The sequence below is a fragment of the Cervus elaphus genome, chromosome 16, assembly GCF_910594005.1.
Source record: "Cervus elaphus chromosome 16, mCerEla1.1, whole genome shotgun sequence".
Classification (NCBI taxonomy): Eukaryota; Metazoa; Chordata; class Mammalia; order Artiodactyla; family Cervidae; genus Cervus; species Cervus elaphus.
The window spans coordinates 5970788-5991193 of NC_057830.1; the positions used below are offsets into that span (position 1 = coordinate 5970788).

The following is a 20406-nucleotide window of genomic DNA, read 5'->3' on the forward strand; positions in this document are numbered from 1 at the left end:
ACCCCAGTTCTCATAACAATGCTTATTCATTCTTCCTTGTTTCTGATTGATTGCCACGTTTTCTGAGATGCATCACCTGGTCCTCAGATATAAATTAATACCTCTCTCATCTTTCTAATTCATAGAGCTATGTTATTTTCTATCACAGAACATTTAAAAGCATCTACTCTTTCATTGTAACAAGAGTTAACATGAGATCTATCCTCTTCATAAATGTTTATGAATACAGTATAGTATTGTTAACTCTAAGCAAATGCTGTAAGCTTCCTGATGGCTCAGATGGTAAAGAATCTGCCTGCAATACAGGAGACCCAGGTTTGATCTCTGGGTCAGGAAGATCCCCTGGAGAAGGGAATGGAAACCCACACTAGTATTCTTGCCTGGAGAATTCCATGGACAGAGGAGCCTGACAGACTGTAATCCATGGGGTCACAAAGAGTTGGACATGATTGAGCAACTAACACACACTCATACACAGAGCGGATCACTAGAACCTAATCATCTTGCATAACTGAAACTTTATACCCATTGCTGCTGCTGCTGCTGCTCCTAAGTCGCTTCAGTCGTGTCCGACTCTGTGCGACCCCACAGACAGCAGCCCACCAGGCTCCCCCGTCCCTGGGATTCTCCAGGCAAGAACACTGGAGTGGGTTGCCATTTCCTTCTCCAATGCATGAAAGTGAAAAGGGAAAGTGAAGTCGCTCAGTCATGTCCGACTCTTAGCGGCCCCATGGACTGCAGCCCACAAGGCTCCTCCATCCATGGGATTTGCCAGGCAAGAGGACTGGAGTGGGTTGCCATTGCTTCTCCTTATACCCACTGGTTGAATAGCATCTCCCCATTTTCTCCTCCACTATATTCCTTTTTGATTATTTGTTTTCATCTATCTCTTGACCTGACAGTATGCTCTATAAGGGAGGAAAACCTCTCCCTTCTTCCCTTCTGGTTTCTTTGGCTGGTCTAGTAATTAAGTTGACATAAGACAAAGAAAAACTAATTTAATTTCATATGTATGGAAGCTCATAAAAATCTGAGACTCCAAGAAGTGACCAGAGCAGGCAGCTTCTATACCTTTCAGACAGAGAAACAATAAATTGGTAAAGAATTGACAAAACAAGGGTTTGGGCTTGGGGCAGCTTATTAGTAAAGAAGTAGCAAGCTTTGTTTACATAGCCTTCTCTGCCCTGAATTCCCTGTCCCTGGTGATGAGTATGTCTCTCCACCTCTTGGTAGAGACAGGGTACTTTTCACATGGAGGATGTATTTTCTATTTTCAGGGTACAAGGGAGGATCAGAGGTCCTGCACTAGCTGTTTCTTAAGCAACTTTAATTCAAAGCAATCGGTAAGCCAATGCGGCAAGTTTCAGAGTGGTGTATTCTGCTTCTCTCTAGCTCCATGAGTGCAGGGACCATTTCAGTTTTGATCATCCATGTATCCATATTCCTGGAGCATAGCAGTCCACAGTCCTCCATGAAGGAGAGATAAGAGGAAGAAAGGGGGAGAGGAAGGAAGAAGGGAGGGAGGGAAGAAGGAAGGAAGGAAGGGCTTTTAGGAGTTTAAATATGTTTTTCTTCTTCTCTTTGTAAACCAGAGTCTCAGTAAAAAAAAAGAAATACATATGTATTATGTATAGTGCCTAGAGCCAAAATGAGGGACTTCCAATAGATTTCTCTGAGAGCCTCTCTAAAAGAGAGGGACTGCATCTGGATCTTCAGGAGAGTTCCAGACACTGCAGAGCCCCCGCCTTGCTGAGTCTGCAGATTCTCATTCAATTGACATCAAATACAGCTTGGTAAGTGGGTCAGGAGTCGGAGATGTCCTCTGTATCCCTGAGATACATCTAAGCAAAGGCCCTTGGAGTTATGTTTACAGAAAGCTCCTTAAGGTGGTGGGAGAAACGGGGGAAGGAGGCCATGGAACTGTGAGTCAGGGCAATGGGGTCCCTGGCTGTAACAAAATGTGCAGGAGGCTTGAAAACAGGCCGTCTTGGGCTTTCACCCCCAGATCATCAACCAACCTAGTGTTTGTCCTTGAGTGTACTAGAGAGACTGCATTGTTCTCACTGTATAGATGAAAAAGTGATGCTTAAAGAGATGACTAAGTGACATCAAAGCTGGCAACTGAGAGAGCTGGAATCGGAACCCTGGTTTCCCTGACTCTAAAGGTTGCTAAATAAGATTACTTAAAAATTAAAATCAACATGCATGCAAGCGCATGCATCAACAAACTTAAAGACACAGACTGAAAAGGCCTGCTGTCTCCCTACTATGTTCCAGGTCTCATGGGTATTAAATGGCAGAGCTGAAATTCAAAACCAGTGTCATCTTATGCAAAAGACTATTCTTTTAACATTCATTCACTCATTTAACAAGCTATCACTGATGACCTCACACATGCCAGGCAGCCGAGGACAAAACTGACAGGATTTCTGCCTTCATGGTAACTGTAAGTTAATAGGGAAGACAAACATCAAAGGACACCCTTGCCAAGTGGTTGTCATCATCCCCATTCCAAAAGTATGGAAACTCTCAAGCCTTAAACTATACCGTCTTATTGGAGGAGGTCGTGGAAAAGACGTCACTGCCAGTTGACCTGAAAGCTGGACCTGGGCTCCTCAACCCCCTTCCTTTGAAATGTATTAATACATTTCATGCATTGTTCCCAGAACCACATCAAGGACATAGCCTTGAGAGAGCAACGTGTTATTGAGACAAGCTGAATGGTGTATGTGACTGAACCCCGTTAAGACTTCTATGCAGACTTTCAAGATTCTGGCAGACAGATGCAAAGATCTGCCCGTCCTGCAGCAGCCAAGGCCAGCCCTGGGTCTTACTAGCACTGCCACCTGACCGCCTGCGGGGTCTGCCTCTTTCTGTGGTCTCCCTTGCCCCCAGCCTGCGGGGCTTAGTTTTGAATTTCAACCCAAAGAAATTGGAAGGACTTTGTTCAACGTAAATTGCCCAGCAGATTGCAGGGAGCACGTTTTCTTGTGTTCCCAATTCTCTCTATGTAAAGCCAGGATTAACAATTGCAACCTCACAGATGGTTGTGAGAATTAAATAAGAAAAAATGTTTTGCGTCTAACTCATAGTAGGCACCCAGAAACTGTTGGATAAATAGTCACTCTATGCTGCCGATACCTTCACCGGTTCAAAATGTAATAGTACCAACAATGTGCTGCAGGAAGCAAAATGGCCTAGGACTCACTAGCAGAGAATAAAACTTACACTTTTCATTAGTAATATACACTCTAATGCCCCAGGTTCACAGTTCAGCTTGAATAAATATAGAGCAGATACTGCAAGGCTTTTTGAAAAAGCTAAAACAGCTACCTGTGGCTGATTCATGTTGATGTATGGCAGAAACCAACACAATATTGTAAAGCAAGCAATTATCCTCCAATTTTAAAAAAAAAAAAAATCTAAGCACTAAAGCAGGGTCCTAGACAGGAAGAGCCATTGGAATCCAGAAAGAGGATCCTGAAAATACACCAGTAGTAAGATTTGGAAGGAAAGAAAAAAAAGATGCAGGGGAATATCACCCATTAGTATGTGTTAATGAAGAAAGATGATGAGTGTAACAGAGGAAGAAGGAAACACGGATAGGTGAAATGATTAAGTAGGCAAAGAGGTTCAGGGATTTGGGCACAAGCAGATGAATATGATGGGGATGAATTAGAGATGAGTGAACTTGAAAAAGAAAATGCAAAAGGATGAATGAGGAAAGAGAGACTTTCAAGGAGTGTTGCGAGAATTCTGAGTAGATGGTATAAGGAGGATTTGAAATGACTGCAGTAAATCATGGAACAAGAGGAGGTTGATTTAGAGGACTGGGGACAGAGAATGTGGGAGGTAGTGAAAGGTATGAGTTGGAGAAAAAAGATGATAAATTTGAGAATCATTAAGGGAAAAAGTCAGAGAACTACTGGGCTGAAGCAGAAATCAGTCAAACAGATGCAAGTAGAAATGAAGAAAGACAATGGTGATTAAAATATTCTTTCATATTTCAAGAAGGATAAGTTAGAGACAATGGTAAAAGTTCACTCTAAATGAGATAAGAGTGGAAATGTTCTGAAAAAGGAGATGAGAAACGGAGGGATGAAAGCAAAGAGACAGAAGGCTCACAGAAGGACCAAATAAATAGATATTTGGAGGTGAAAACAAGTGAGTGTTACTGGGGACCTACTATGTGCCAGAAAGTACTGGGTGCTTCCACTTATACCTGCTGGTCCATTCAACCTTCCCATCACCCAACTTAAAGAAAGAAAATTAAGGCTCAGACAGGTTAATCACTAGAATCAACCAACTAGTGAGAGATACAGAAATGAATTCGAGCTTACATCAAAGAGAGGTTTCTGAGTCAAAGAAGCAGGGATCAAACCGAGGTCTTCCGCATTGCAGGTGGATTCTTTATGGTCTGAATCACCAGGGAAGCAAAGAAGCAGCAGTAATAGAAATATTTACAAAGGTCTAATTTGGAGAGATCAACAATAAAAAGAAAAACCCCAATATGGGCCTTCATCTTGTATTTGCTCCTATACCAGCTGATGGAATTGGGCTCCACATAGTTTAAGGTGCTAGAGTTGGCAGACCTAAAACAGGAGAGTGTCTAGGGGGAGGTGGCTGAAAGGAAAAAAAGGAAACAGTGTGCTGAGTGATAAATGGATTCAACGTGCTGCAGGGAGCAAGGCAGGATTAAAAGGATGTGGTGAATTACAGAAAAGGCCATGATTGAGGCAAAAGAAACAAATGGTGGGCATGTGTAGGGACGAAGAGGATTGATGGAAGATTGAGCTTAGATAGAGTAGAGATGGAGCAGAAGATAACAAGCTCTCTTCCTGAACTGGAGTTTGTGTCCTAGACATTATCTTGAAGCTTAAAGAAGAAAGACTGTTAAACAGAAATCACTTGGATCATGGGAATCTGCAAAGGCTGGAAAGATGGACAGAAGGAAAGATGGAAAGGAGGGAGGGATAAACAGAAGGAAGGACAGACTCATTGTGGAAAACCAAAAGGGTGGGTCCCTTTTCCCCTGAAGAATTATGGCTGGTGCCTACTCTAATACCTGTCTTATAAGTAAAAAGCCAATGAATGCATGATCATTCATTCACAAAATACTGATTTTGTGTCTCTACGCTATGTCAGCCACGGAGCTAGCTTGGGGTGGTAAGCAAGACACTCACACACTCGATCTCTTGGAGTTTCCAGTCTAGAGGGAGAGATGCATCAAGAAAGTACATTAGGACTTCCCTGGTGGCTCAGTGGTAAAGAATCCGCCGGCCAATGAAGGAGGCACGGGTTCCACCCCGACCCTGATCCGGGAAGACCCCACATGCCTCAGAGCAACTAAGCCTGGGCACAACTGCTGAGTCTATGCTCTAGAGCTCGGATGCAGCAACTACTGAGCCCGTGTGCCCTAGATCCCACCCTCTGCAACAAGAGAAGTCACCACAATGAGACGCCTGCACAGCATGAGCATAACCCCCACCTGCTGCAACAAGAGAGAAGCCCAAACAGCAAGGAAGACCCAGCACAGCCAAAAATAAACACACACATAAAATCATTAAAAAAGAAAATCTACTAATAAGTGGACAATAATTTAAAATATATATGAGTGCATATTGAGAGAGAGAGAGATGAAAGGACATAAGAGGGAAGTCAGAGAGGGGATCGCTTAGATTGGGGGTTTAGTCATCTCAAGGAAAGTGCTTTATTCACTAAGACTTACATTTAAGTGAAAGGTCACTAGGGAAGTCCGAAGGGAGTTCCCTCCAGGCAGAAGGAAGAGCCTTTGGGAAAACACTGGGGGCACCAGTGCTTGAAACAATCCAGGAACAGGAAAGAGGTGCATCTGGCCAGAACAGAGCGATGGTGGTGAGGATCCTGACCCAAGGGACTGGAGAGGAAAGCAGGGAGTGAGATACCAGAGGATGCTTGGATTTACTTTATAGTGCTAGCAGAACCTCATACGGGCTAAACACGTTCACACATGTGACCTCATTTAATCTGCACAACGATCCTGAGACATGGGTACTTCTTTCCTTCTTTCACAAACAAGATCTAACAGGGGCATCATTGAGTAATTCGACCCAGTAGGGAAATAGCAAAGATGACATACAAACCAAAGCCTGTCTCTTTGCAGTCTCTGCTTTTTCAACCACACTAGGCTGTCTCAGTCATGCGGTATGAATTGTTTAGACACTCAATTGTGTCCAACTCTTTGTGACCCCATGAACTGCAGCACGTCAGGCTTCTCTGTCCTGCACTATCTTCCGGAGCTTGCTTAAACTCATGTCCATTAAGTCAATGATACCATCCAACCATCTCTGCCATCCCCTTCTCCTCGTGCCTTCAATCTTCCCCATCATCAGGGTCTTTTCCACTGAGTCAGCTCTTCACATTAGGTGGCCAAAGTTTTGGAGCTTCAGCATCAGTCCTTCCAATGAATATTCAGGGTTGGTTTCCTTTAGTATTGACTGGTTTAACCTCCTTGCTGTCCAAGGGACTCTCAAGAGTCTTCTCCAGCACCACAGTTTGAAAGCATCAAGTCTTTGGCATTCAGCCTTCTTTATGGTCCAACTCTCACATTCATGCATGACTTCCGGAAAAACCATAGCTTTGACTAGATGAAGTTAAAAAAAAAAAAGAGTACAGTAAGGTGGGGGAAGAAAAAAAGGAAAAAAAAGTTACAAAGCAACCTATAAAGGCAAATATGAAAGATGAAGCAAGAGGAAACATTTGCTGGGGTGCTGGAAGGGGTTAGGAAGAATGAAAAGGAATTTCAGATCACTGGAGTCAGAGATGGGGGTATGAAAGGACCCTAGAGAAGAATAAATTACATCAATCATGAATTGTAACTAATTAAGTCAATAATGAACTGTGACTTAGTAAGAGAGGGGAAGGGTGAAAAAAGGGGTATCAGTGGCCACAAGAGAGGGCATCAGAGTGTGAATAGGGAGGTCCTAGCGTCCTGAGGGTAGGTGGCGGGGGGTGGGGGGGGCTTGGGGCAGGAAGGTGGTGTGCTGCTGCAGAGAGAGCGAGGACCTAGGAGTCACGCAGACGTGAGTTCCAACACTTGGTAACTGCGTGATCAAAGTCAAGTTCCTTAGCTTCCCTGAGACTCAAACTCCAACTCTATCAAGTGGGGATAACAAGCCTCCCTCCAGATGTTGCTGAGATTAGACATCAAAACAGCAGTCATAATTTATTGAGCACCTACTATGTTAAGCACTTTGCATAATAGTTGCTGAAGTCTCCCTACCACCAGAAGGCAGGAATTGTTATCATCATTCATTGATGTTCAGCATAAAGTTTTGAAGCTACAGACTATATGCTCAGAAGTATGAATTATTTTCCTGTAGCTGTTCCCAATTCAATACTGCCTACTAGATAAAGTGGGTCCTCCTCAACATGAACAGAAAATTCCTTGCCTGCCTTTTTTGTCTCAACTTCAACCTCGACTTCCCCTTAAAGAACTTCCTCTATTTCCCTTTGTGAGCTTGGCCTTTGGTGCCTTCCACTGGTTTCCACTTTCTCTTCTCAGTCAGGGGTGTTAGTTGCAAGCAACAGATATCACTTCTGATCATTTAAGCAGTAACAGAATTCGGTAGTGATATTACTCAGAATCTCCAGGAGGTCACGGGATCTGGGCTGAAGTCCGTGAAGTCAAGAGCACCACTCCAAGTCACATCACAGGAATGACTGATGCAGCTATTGTAGCTGCAGCTAGGTACCAACAGGGTAATTCACACTTTTGACACCAAATGAAACTGCTCTAAGCAGCAGTGTTAGAACAATTTCCACTAGTGTTGAAATCTGGATGTAACTGCCCCACCTGTTACCACTCTGGTGCCCAACTGGATTCTGCCTAATTTTTAGCTTCTTTCCCAGCATCTGGCATGGGTGAATCTGATTGGTGAATTCTGAGTCACATGCTCAACCCTAGTTGCAGTGGAAGCTGAAAGTAGCTGGAAATTGTAGCCTCTTCATGGGAAGTGGACTCTGGCTCAGAGAGTAAAGCACCCTCTAAACTAAGAAAGGGATTCATTCAGACACTGAGCAGCGGCTAGGAATGCCAAATGCCAGCTTTAACCTGTAATGTCCACTCCCATGCCACGAGACCTACATGGCTCAATTTCATTGCCACCTCCTCTGGGAAGCTTGCTCTGATTTCTCCAAGCACATGTTTCAGAGCATCTCATAAAAGAAACACACGTCTGCCTGCCTGCCTGGTGTCTGAGATATTCCTGTGCTCTCTCATCCCCACACCTCCCTCCCCAACATTATAAGCTCTCCAAGAGCAGGAGTTGTGTTTATCCATCTCTGCATCTCCTTATAGTGCCTGGTAGGGGCCCGAGATATTCGGTGGTGAATGAATGAATGAAAGTGTTGGTCTCATTCGACAGGCCTTTGTACCAGAGGTCCATGAAGGACTTGCACAGACTCTGCCTTACATAAGGGAGCCCTTTTTTTCCTGGTGTGCACTTCTATAAATGGACTATGTCAGCATATTTGAAGAAAGGGGCATAGAAAATCAGAAAGCCCCATTGCAGAGGATAGTGGCGGATTGTAAGGGTACAAAGGAGAGACTGAGGGAGCCAGGGCGACATATTTTGGAGGAGTAAATGAACTGGAGCAGGCACCAGGGCGGCAGGAGACAATTTAGGATCTGAGGACTTGAAAGGCCAGATTTCTGACCCCACCCCCACGCCAGGTTCACAGCTGAGTAAACTGAGACAGGAGAAGCATCCCTTACAAGCCTCTGAGTCCAAAAAGACCCAAATGTGTTCATGCAGACATGCCTTTCACGGTATCTTTGATGGGTGGGCTTTCCCAAGGTCACTGAGGACAGTGTGATTCAGTCGAAACAGCCAAAGCTTTGGCGCTTGGAGTTCAGATCTCCGCTCTTGTGCTCACTCTCTCTGTAACCGTGGGAGGCCCCTTTACCTCCCTGATCTCCTGACCTCAGTCTCCTCATCTGGAAAATGGGAATCCTGACACCCATCTCACTAGAACATGTTCACGTATAAAAGTTAGCATAGGTACAGGTCCAGCACTTCGAGAATGCTTACTAAACAGTATAATTAAGCCCAAGGTCACAAGACAGGTTTTAACTTTTTCCTTCTTTCCAGTCCTCTCGCTTTATTCAAAGTCATGAAAAAGTAAATAAAATGTGATGGGAGAGGGAGAAAGGCCATTCCCATGAAGGGTTAAAGACAGGATGGAGAAGTGGCAGAGCGGGGAGAGCTAACATGAGAGAAGTGACTAAGGGAGGAGCCCCCACCAAAAGCACAGACGGGCAAAAAAAGAAAAACCCGGGGAGATGGGAAGTGGCTCACAAATAATAGGTAAGGGGCATTTACAAGATTAAAGTCAAGCCAAGTAAGAATGAAATGTGTATTTGGAGAGATGAAAGAGAGAACAGAGAGAGGAAAGATGAAGAAAGAGGGGGGAGTGAGGCGAGGGGAGCACTGCTCGAGGTCCACATCCCTATAGAGGGGATGACTCCCTGGGGGATCCGAGGTATGTGGGTCGGAGAGCACTGACCCGGGGCCAAAAGGTTGTCCTGTGTCTGGGGACCTCGGTTTACAGTTCAACTAGAATCTAGGAGAAAAAGGACGGGTGCGGGGATGAAGAGCGGGTGAACAGACCCCTCCTCTGGGACTCAGGCAGTAGACTTAGGAGCCCTTGGGAGCCAGAAGCCGAGGGAGTAACCCCTACCTCGCACCCTTTTCAGGAATTTCGCACACAGAGCAGCCAAGTAGAGCAGCTCCTCGCTAGGAGCAGGCATCCAGAATAGAAGCGCTGGCTCGCCGGGCGCAGGCTGGGGGCCAGAACATCCTGCCCGGGTCCGTGTAGGGGGCGGGGTTGGGGGTTAGAGGGGGGAGTTCATCAGCTGTCGGGACCCCTCCGAGACCTGGGTAGATGGGGGGGGGGGGGGTCCTAGCGGTGGGAGAATGAAGTCCAGAGTTGTGGGCAAGCGGGTGGGGAGGGGCCTTGGAGACCACAAGGAATTATTTCCGGGACTCAAGAAAGGGTACAGGACTTGTTATTGGGCTTAAGGGGAGACAAAGTTCAGTCCTGGCCATCCAGAGGCGTCCCCCTACCTCTCAGAAGGCGGGGCCTGGAGCAAGGCAGGGCTACCGCGCGCCCCCAGGTGCAGCCTCCGGGTGGAGCGAGGGCGGGGGTGAAGCTGGGAGAGCTGGGTTATTAGGTGGACTTAGGGGGAGCGCCCGGGGTCCCCGAGTCTTAGGAATCTGGAAAGGGGTGCCGAGGCTAAAGAATATTGTGCGGGGCGGATCGGGGCATCCTGGGAAAGGCGGGGGGGCGGGGGCGACTGGGATTTGCACGAGGCCGGGCGGAGCCTCCGAAACGCTCCGGGTCTGAGCCGGGGGGAGAGCCAGCGAAGGGGGCGGGCGGCGGGGCCCGGGGAGGCGGCGCGGGGGGGGCGGGCCAGGGCCGGTCGGGAGGCGGAGCCCCGAGCCGGGGGCTGCTGGCGAGCGGCTGCCACGGCTCCTTAGCTCCGGCGCCCCGGTTCGCTTCGGCGCCCGCCGCCGCCGCTTCTCCTTCCTCCTTCGCCACCGCCGCCGCCGCCGCCCGCAGCCCCGCAGCCGCTCCCGCCATGGCCGCCGCCGGCGCCCGGCGCAGCCCCGGCCCCAGCTCGGGGCTCCGGGGGCGGTTGAGGCTCGGCTTCCACCCGCCGCCGCCGCTGTTGCTCCTGCTCCTGCTGGCCGGCGCCACCGCCGCCGCCTCGCGGGAGCCCGACAGCCCCTGCCGGCTCAAGACAGTCACGGTGTCCACGCTGCCTGCCCTGCGGGAGAGCGACATCGGCTGGAGCGGCACCCGCGCCGGGGCCGGGACCGGGACCGGGGCCGCCGCCGCGTCCCCGGGCTCCGCCGGCTCCGCGGGCACCGCCGCCGAGTCGCGCCTGCTGCTCTTTGTGCGTAACGAGCTGCCGGGGCGCGTCGCGGTGCAGGACGACCTGGACAACACGGAGCTGCCCTTCTTCACCCTGGGTAAGGCTTGGCGCCGGGACTCGCGGGGTCCCGGGGAACCGGGAGCCCCTGAGTGAAGCAGGACGGGTGGGGGCGCCCTGGGGATTCCCGCCCCGGGCTGCCCCGCTCGGGGTCGAGTGAGGGCAGCTGAGGGGCCCGGAGGGCGTACAGGTGGTTGGGATGAGCGCGTGGCGGGAGCCGGGGGGCGTGCCAGCCCTCCCGCAGTGGGGTCCGTCTCTCAGTGCAGACGTTGAGCTTTGCCGCGGTCCATCCCGGACGCCGAGACCCCAGCTGATGCGAGTACTCGCGCTAGGGGCCGCGGTGAACCCCGCTCGCAAGCCAGGTCTGGGTCCAGCCGCCAACCGCTTCTCCGGGCACGGCCGTGGGCCGCCGGCTTGTTACCGCCCCCTCGCTCTCGCCTAAGAGTTCTTGGCTCTGCTCCTCGGGATAGGTTTTCTAGACAATCGGAGCGCAGTAGCTCCATGTAGAATCCCTCAGTCCGCATACACTCGGTTTCCCTGTGGGTTGGGTGACCTTGGCCAAGTCGCTTCCCCTCTCTGGGCCTCAGTTTTAGCCATCTATGAAATGGGGTCGGGGAGGATTTAGCGGTTTCTGAGGCCTGGGGTTCAGAACCCTAGGTCTCTACTTTCTGATTCTCCTTCCATCCCCGTTGTCGCATTCGCCTTCCTAACCCCCTCGCAAGGTAGAGCAGGTTTGTCCTCGCAGCTCACTCACTGGGCTAATAATAACTTAAAGGCGTGACATGGGGAGGGGAGAGGGGAGAGGGAGGGGGGGGGTGGGGTGGGGGCTCAAACGGAAAAGTTAATCAGAAAGTTCGCCAGCAGCTTGCTGCCTGCTGGTTCCCGGCGCGAATCCCGGAGGAGTCGGCCCTTCCGTGGAGCTGCGGGAAGCACAGCTGATTCCCACCCGGGTAATTGATAGCTTAATTATCTCGGAGAGCGTTTACAAAAATGTTGTTCCCCCTTCGCTCTCCCGCGCTGGTTGATCGCTCTCTCTCCCCTCCCCTCTTGGGGGCGCGGGGTGCGATTGGTTGTCGGAGTCTGGCCAAAGACAGCTCCGGGAAGGCGCTGGGGTTCGCTGCAGACTCTAGACCCCCTTCGCCGGGTCCCTGGCCTCACCGGGGTCCGGCTCGGCTCAGGCACCTCGGGGTGGGCCTTCGAGGTCACACGCCTTCAGGATCCGGGCTTGAGCCTCTGAGGTTAACTCTTTGCTCGCCCAAGAACCCCCAAAGAGTAATCAATGGACTGGACTCCTCTGTCCAGAGACCCTTCCTTCCCCCCGCCCCCACCCCCTCGCCTTTCGTGCCGGCCTTTTGGAGATCTGAGCGAGTGCCAGGCCCTCTCGTGGTCTGAGCTTGTGCCTCGGGTCCTGGCCCCGGGCTCTCCCTGGCTGGCTGTAACCTGAGCCTGCCATGCTTTCTGGGATGCTAGGCGGGAGACCGTCTTGCAGGTTCCCAGGGGGACTTCCCGCGGCAGCGAGTCTGGCGTGCGACACACACACACACACACACACACATTCAAGCATACACACGCCTGCGTGGATACATACACATTCACACACACGCTTGCACACCCCAGTGACCCTTCCCACGTGCACTTGTGGGATGCCCGTTTCCAATAAGGCGATGGGGCTGGCGCTTATCCTTAGCTGAGGAGCTAACCTTGGGTTCCTGCCCGGCTCCTGCGACCCCAGGCAGGCAAGGGCCCTTCCAGAGAAATGGAAGGTGTGCCTTCTACACTTCCAGTCCCAACCTTGTCCAGAGAGGTCGGGAGTGGGAATCCCCCTAAAAAGCTGTGCAAGTGAGGGGGAAAGGGGGAACGTTCCTGGTTGCATATGGCATGACTTGGAGGTGAGAACCCCAGAGCATCCCGACCCCCTCGGATGTGGGGACTGGGTCCATCCACCTACAGGAGTCACCCCAGAATTCCTGGAGCTGGCAGCCCCTGCCTTTTCAAACTTTGGCTTTCAAGAGGGAATGAATGCCTGGGAGCCTGAGGCAGGCTGAGAGAGGAGGAGCTGAGGGAGGAACTGAGCCACTCAAATCCCCCAGGGCCCAGGCTTCAGCCCGAGAGACTCCTGGCACCCTCCACTCGGAGCCTTCTGCCTTCTCTGACGCAGGCGGCTGAGCCCGGCGGAGACTGCCTGCTGTGGAGTGCCGGGGCGCCGTCCTCCTTGGCGGCTCTGAGCCCTTTGGGGGTTCTGGGTCCTCCTCCTCCTCCTCCCCCAGCGCCCTGGACTGGCAGCTCAAGGCACTCCTGCCAGGGATTTGGCTAGCGAGGTAGTCACCAGATGGCCAAGTATCGCACGAGCTGTGTAGGGAGACGTGGGCTTTCTGTTTGTGTTGGTCTTCCACTGTTTGCCTGTAAACACAGAGTGCACAGTGAGCTCTGCGAGGGCCAGGCTGGCTGAAAACGAGGGCTGCAGGGGGGTGACGCTGTGAGTCATTTACGGCCATATCTCCCCCAGGGTCCCCAGGCAGCCCCATCCCATCATCCCTTCAGACCTTCTAAACATCCCTGTCTCGTGTTTGTCTCCCGTGAGTTGGATGCGTCTTTCACTCTTAGGTTGCGAGTCCACGCGATTTGGAGACGGCATGTGCCACAGATGTGCATGCAAAGTCGGTAAACGCTGAATCTTGCCGATAGTGGGGGTGTGTGGAGCCACCGCTAGGGGGTGGTAGTGTCTGCCAAAGCCTTTGGGCCATGCTTAGGGTTGTGGACCCAGAGCTCATGATGGTAAATTGTCCCTGGTGTTAAAGGGAGCTGGGGGCGAACAAACAAGTGAAAGGTCGCGTTTCCACTTTACTCCCAGTCCAGCTGGGGGCCCTTAAAGTTAATTTGCACACCGTTTCTACCATCCCTACTCGCCAAAGTCACTGGCATCCCTGGCCCACCCTCCCTCCGTTCTGCCTCTCTTGTTTGAGCTATTAGCTCTATTATTAGGAGTGCCCAGACATAAAAGACTTTTCTCCAGGTCCATTCTTCTTCGTGTTTCTAATCTTCCCTTCATGTTCCAGCCTGCTTTATGTAGGTGGAAGTTCCCTCAGAGGTGAAACACCACCCCCTCCCCCAAGTTTCTATGTCTGGGCCTCTTCTTTAGAGTCTGAGTTGGTGGCACTGATAAAGTGAAGTTTCTTAAACTTGATCAAGGAATAGCAGATCGTTGTTGCATCCTTAATGTGGTGCAAAGAGCTTTGCTCTAGCCTTTTATTATTTACTCACATGGAATACGGGGGACTGCTGTAATTGATTCCCATTTTACAGATTAGGCAACATTCTTTAGAGAGGTGCCTAGTCCAAGGGCTCAGTGTGAGTAAATGCAGACCTGGGACTGGAATCTCAGTCCACCAGGCTCCTACATTCTTGGTAATTGCTAAACTCAAGCCATCTTGAGCCAAATATGCATCGAGGGGCTGGTTACATTTATGTAGGGCATAGAGCAGAGTCTTGAAGAGAAACGTAACGAGCAACACAAGAGCCTTTCCTAAGGGAACTCAGCTGCGCTGGTGTGCTGAAGTATGAGAGTGTGAGAAAGAGGCATGAGTTAAATGACCTCCAGTGACCCTGCCAACTCGAAGTTTCCTGACTCGTGGGATATCAAAGGGCATCCGATGCAGCGGTGCCAGGGAATGATGGAGAGGACACTTTCTGTAACGTCAGGGAGGGAAGATATCTCTTGAGACTCAGAGAAAGCTGGGGACACTTCCTGGACAGGAAAAAACTGAGTGAGCCATGGAGGATGGGTTGGGGGAGACGTTGAATGCTGCAGTACAGCTTGGGGACTTGATGCCTGTTAGGACCTGGAACGCTCAGCTGTGGCCCACTGTGACCTTGAACAAGTCACTTATCCCCAGATCTTCAGTTCTTTCATGCTGCAATATGAGTGGGTGGATGAGCCCTAAAATAATCCTCTGGTGTAAAGATTCTATGAACTTGAAGTGCCCTGATGTGCTCTGTAAGTCTGACTTAACTGCTCTTGCTTCTCACGCTCTCCTCTTCTTTGCTGGTAGCATGGGGGTGTCAGGAAGGACCCATGGAAAAGAAAGAATTCGAACAGGGGCAACTGTCAGTGCAGGGCTTTGGAGGTGAACAGGCGCGTCACGGAGTTCTCCTCAGCCCCCAGGCAGCCCCCGAGTGTGCCTGTGGATTTAGCTTTCATGCCCACCGGTAGGGAAATGGCATCCTTTTTCCTGTGCTTGATAGTGGCTGGGCTGGACTGTTTACCACCAGCCTTGATTCAGTGAAAGGGGGAGAAGAGATAAAATGGAATAAACCACTCACTGTCAGCATTTGTTACTAATTTGCCTGTGTTACAAATCACACAGGTGAGGAACATTGCTCTGTCTTTGGGGCAGGGTGTCTCGAGAAGGAAGACCATCCGGTAGTGTGTCTTTCAAAGGATCTGCGTGAGTAGGCCTGGCAGTGTCCTGAAGCCCTTTCCCGAAAGGATGCTCCTTGCAGGAAGCTGATCGGCCTGAGGGGAGGACAAAGAAGCTCTGAAATGCCAGCTTGGTCAGGTCTGCAAAGACTTGTTAAATACAGATGAAAATGGACGCCGAAAAAGAGAAAAACCTCCAGGACCAAGGGAGCGGGCACTAGGATAGAAGGATTGCTAGCAACAGGAAGTTAGCCCAAGGACAGGCCACTAGCCTAAGGAGAGCTGGAGCAATTTCCTTCGAATTTGAATTTCAATAGAGAATGAGGCAAATACTTTTTTTGAGTTTTTTTTTTTTTCCTGTCTGGTTGTAAATGTCCTAAAGGTGCAAATACCAAGGGTGTGGAGGGCAACACGACCAGAGGATGTGTTGGACAACCAAGGATTGGCCTTTAGTGATGACAGGGTTCTCATGGGAGGAAGCCCTTCGAGCGAGGCACCACACAACTATTTGGCAGGCATTTGGGGAAGGGACCAGAGGCATTGAGGCTATCTGCCCGTTCTGATTTTTTGTTTGATTCTGAAGGTTGATTCCAGTCTTTAAGTGGGAAGAAAAAACAAATAGAATAATCTGGGTTTTCCGTAGGGATTTCTGACCACAGAATATTCATTAAAATAAATTCCAGTGTTCCCCCCACCTCCCCGTATGGGTAAGAGGGAGAGATGAGAGGTGGGGTGGATGAGAGGGTGAATTTGATGTCTTCAAACAAAGCTACGCTTAAAAAATATTATTTAGGCTCCAGGTCCCTTCTCACTAGAATATTTCAGTAGCACTCAGACTTCAAGGCCCCATCCTGCTGTGATGGTCCAGGCTTCTGGGACATTGTTAATAAGGGGCCTCTGATCTGAGTTTTTTCCCTCCACTTTCTGCTTTCTTCCCTCATTCTGTCTCCATTCCTTTGCCAGCTCAAGTCTGATGAAGTCTATTTAATAATTAGGGCAGAGACAGGTGTATTATCTGCCCTCAAAAAGTACAATCTGCTCTCTCTGGCCATAGTTTTACACTCACAGATTCAACCACCTGACCGCACTACACCATTTTATATAAAGGACTGCCACCTCCTTAGCTTGCTAGAAGCAGTTCGGGTCCTGGAATCAATCCTCCGTCGATAGCAAGGGACCATTATACTATATTACGGAGAGTGGGCTGAGGCAGGGTGAGAGGAGGATGCATTTTAGCGCTCAGAGGTCCAGGCTGGGTCAAGACTGTCCAGATTTGCTGTTTCTGGGGGTCAGGGGCCCCAGCCAGCTTGACAGCACAGGCCTGCAAGCTTTTGTGATCCAGAGCTGGATCATTTTCCTGAATGGAGCCTTCAGGCCACAAGATCATTCAATGATTTTAATTTACAGCAAGTCCACCGGTAGTTTTGACTAGGCCTCTGGCAGGCAAAGCGTCCTGCTTCTCACCTCCTTGCCTGGCTGTAAACTAGCCGCTGGCTGCCATGGGGTGGTGTGAACATGCTGGGGAGAGAGAATGATGGAGAACAGCAGTGGCTTCTTTGAGTGGAGCCATGAAGACTGTTACCATGACCATCAGTGTTGAGCTTACAGCATCACAGCCTCTCAGAGGGTGCTGAATCCACCCCCTCCGTATTATAGGGTAAGGCAGGCACCCAGACAAGGGAAGAAACCCACCTAAGAACCAGCTGTTCCAACTTAAACTCCGTGTTCTTGAATCCCACTCTGTGTCTCCTCCATCACACTAACCACTGACACATGGGTCTGGGCTAAATACATCTCAGGTGTGCACCTTGGTTGATGATCATAAGGCACTCCAAGACTCTCCTCCTCTTCCTGTAAAACAAACCCAAACTAAAATATCTAAGGAGGAAGAGATCCTTCTAGGGAAGTGGAATTTGTTCTCCTGCCCAGGGATCCAGTTGGTTGGCGCTAGTCTGTCCTGAGAGCCTGAGCCGTTGGGTTTTGTGCTGGGGGAAGGAGGAAACCTCATGACTCTTCATTCTAGCTACCCATGAGGGTAAGCAGAAGCCTGCTGTTTTCCAGAAAAAGAAAGTCAGCTTTAACCTTGAAATGGAGCAACATTATAGAGATGCTTCCTTTGCAAAACTGATACTTTCCCAAGTTCTCATACTGACCAGCTAGTGGCAACAGAAGATTAACTATCGTGAGAGAGAGCTGGCTTGTCTTTCCTCCCAGCAGAGCTTGCAGCATCTCTGCCCCAGGAGGAGGCAGGCAGTGGTGCTTGGCAGGACTGGCTGTATTCCCCATCGCTTGCGCTCTGCTCTCCTCTCCCTGGCTCCTCACTGATGTCTGCAGTTGTTTTTTTTTTTTTTTTTAAGGACAACAGTCCCCCCCACCCCCATGAAGACTTCTCTTCGGATTGGGAGGGGGGTGGTGACTACCCAAAGTCAGATGTGGGATCGAAAGCTTCCTTACTGGCATACTAGAACATGCAGGCAGCCCCTCTGTGAGTCAAACACTGACAAGGATGTTGCATGTTATAATCCATTAGGGTTTTCACCTGAGAAGGCACCCTTGCTCGATCCTCACTGTCAGGCCCCTGGCAGCCTCAGATCTCGACACTTCTCCTGACTACAATTTCAGCTGTCAACTCCCTGGTCTCTCTTCCCCTAGTCTTATCCTCCCTAATCCATCCTCTGTACTTGGAGACAGGGATTTCATTCAAAGCCCAAACCTGATCATGGCTGTCGTCTCCTAATTCACTGGTTCCCCATCATTCTTAGTATGAAGTTCGAGTTTCTGATTGAGCTACAAGGTTCATGATCAGACTCTGCCCAGACTAGCCTGTGATAAGACCCCTTCCTCCTTGTTCTATAACTCTGCCCCCAAAGGCCCTGGGAAAATCCTTTCTTACCTTTCAGGGCTGAATTCAAATGTCAACTTACCTCTGAAGCCTTTCCTGACCTCTTGGCACTGAAGTTGGACACTCTGGGCCTTGGGGCCCGCTAGTGATATAAAGACTGGCGTGACAGTGGCCGGTCCCTTAGAATTACCTGGAGCTTGCCAGGCACTGCTCCAAGTGCTTAAGATGTATGGGAGAACAAGAGACCTAGACCCCTGTGTTGAGAGAGCTCATATCCACAAGTATGTGTGTGTGTGTGCAAGTGTATGTTGGGGAGAAGATGATAACAATAAACATAATACATAGGAAAACTATGTAGTATGTGAGAAGTGATAGATACTACGGAAAAAAGAAAATGGACATTTTGGAGATGAAATCGGTTTTAATATTAAATAGAACCAAATGATGGCTTATAGAGTCAAAAGATTGCTTATTGAGAATGTAGGATTGAACTAAGACTTGAAGGCCACAAAAGTGTCTCCAAGCACAGGTGTGGAAGAGTATTGCAGGCAGAGAACGGCTCCAGCACAAACCTGACTCCAGAGCGTGCCTGGAGTGTTCAAGGGCTGGCACGGAGGCCCTCATGGCCAGAGTGGCGTGAGCAGGAAGGATAGGAGAGGAAATCGGATTTAGGCATTTGTTGTGAGCCCCATGGACTCCTGTCTCAAAGGAATTGCTCAGGCTGCCATCCAGAGGGGCAGTGATGGGAGAGGAAGGTCTGGGAGATTGTTCAGGTGAGCAGTGGTGGTGGCTTGGGGCAGAAGGAGAGCTGAGCTCGCGGATTTGTCCATCTTGTGCTACTCGTTTGGGATCTCCGTAGCAGAGAACATCCCTCCTTCATCTCGGGGGCAGCAATGACTCGCCCTGTGTGTGGCACATCCTGGGTGTTCAGGGCATCTTAGATGACTAGAAACTTGGGCTTGCCAAGTCTCATCACAGAATCCACACTGTGCAGAACTGGCGGGATGTTGAAACTCCCCTTCTCCGTTCAGGCTGAGCTGAAATGCCACCTCTTCCATGAAACCTTCCCTCTTGTGAGTTCTTGCAGCTCCTGCCTCTACCTTCTCCTGCCTCCTTATTATTCTGAGTAGTGTCTATAGGGTGAGTAAGGAGACCGCTTGATTAGAAGAGAGAGCTGAGTTTAGGGAAGACCTTTCCTTGAGAATCACGGAAGCCGGGTAATGAATGAGCACCTTTGCATTGTGCCAAGCAGAGAGGCACTGAAGGTTTTGAGGGAAATGATGCATCGTGGTTTCCGGATCATCACTTGTCATGAATGGTGAGAATGTCAGACATTGGCTAAATGAAGCCCTTAAAGAAGTTGGGGTCACGTAGCAAGTCAGTGGTAGGGCAGGAACCATGTCCAGGCTCCTGACTCCGAGTCTGGTGTGTCTTCCTCCCCCCTTAGGCCCCTGGGGTAGGGGGAGCTGGGATTCCAGACCTTACCATTCTGTCTTGAGACAGAAGGTGAAAAGACTGACCATTTATCGGACATTGACTATGTCCTGGATGCAGGACTGGCACATCTGTTATTTTATTTCCTCCCCCCCATAGTGCTGAAATGAAAAGGCGCTCACTCCTTGGAAGGGAAGTGATGACCAACCTAGACAGCATATTAAAAAGCAGAGACATTACTTTGCCAACAAAGGTCCGTCTAGTCAAGGCCATGGTTTTCCCAGTGGTCATGTATGGATGTGAAAGTTGGACTGTAAAGAAAGCTGAGTACCAAAGAACTGATGCTTTTGAACTGCAGTGTTGGAGAAGACTCTTGAGAGTCCCTTGGACTGCAAGCAGATCTAACCAGTCCATCTTAAAGGAGATCAGTCCTGGGTGTTCATTGGAAGGACTAATGTTGAAGCTGAAACTCCAATACTTTGGCCACCTGATGGGAAGAGCTGACTTGTTGGAAAAGACCCTGATGCTGGGAAAGACTGAAGGCGGGAGGAGAAGGGGACGACAGAGGATGAGATGGTTGGATGGCATCACCAACTCAATGGACATGAGTTTGGGTGGACTCCGGGAGTTGGTGATGGACAGGGAGGCCTGGCGTGCTGCAGTTCATGGGGTTGCAAAGAGTCGGACACGACTGAGTGACTGAACTGAACTGAATAGTGCTGAAAGACAGAGAGGACG

General features: G+C 49.9%; 1 protein-coding gene across 4 annotated transcripts in view; it reads left to right on the forward strand.

Moving 5' to 3' along the window:
• Window positions 1-10327: 10327 nt before the first annotated feature.
• ASTN2 (astrotactin 2) overlaps window positions 10328-20406 on the forward strand; it is a 993079-nt gene continuing 983000 nt past the window's right edge. For all 4 annotated transcript variants that reach the window (XM_043927598.1, XM_043927599.1, XM_043927600.1 and 1 more), the window contains exon 1: window positions 10328-11015. In XM_043927598.1, the coding sequence (XP_043783533.1) occupies window positions 10622-11015 (394 nt within the window). In that variant the 5' untranslated portion in view covers window positions 10328-10621. The remainder of the gene's footprint in view (window positions 11016-20406) is intronic.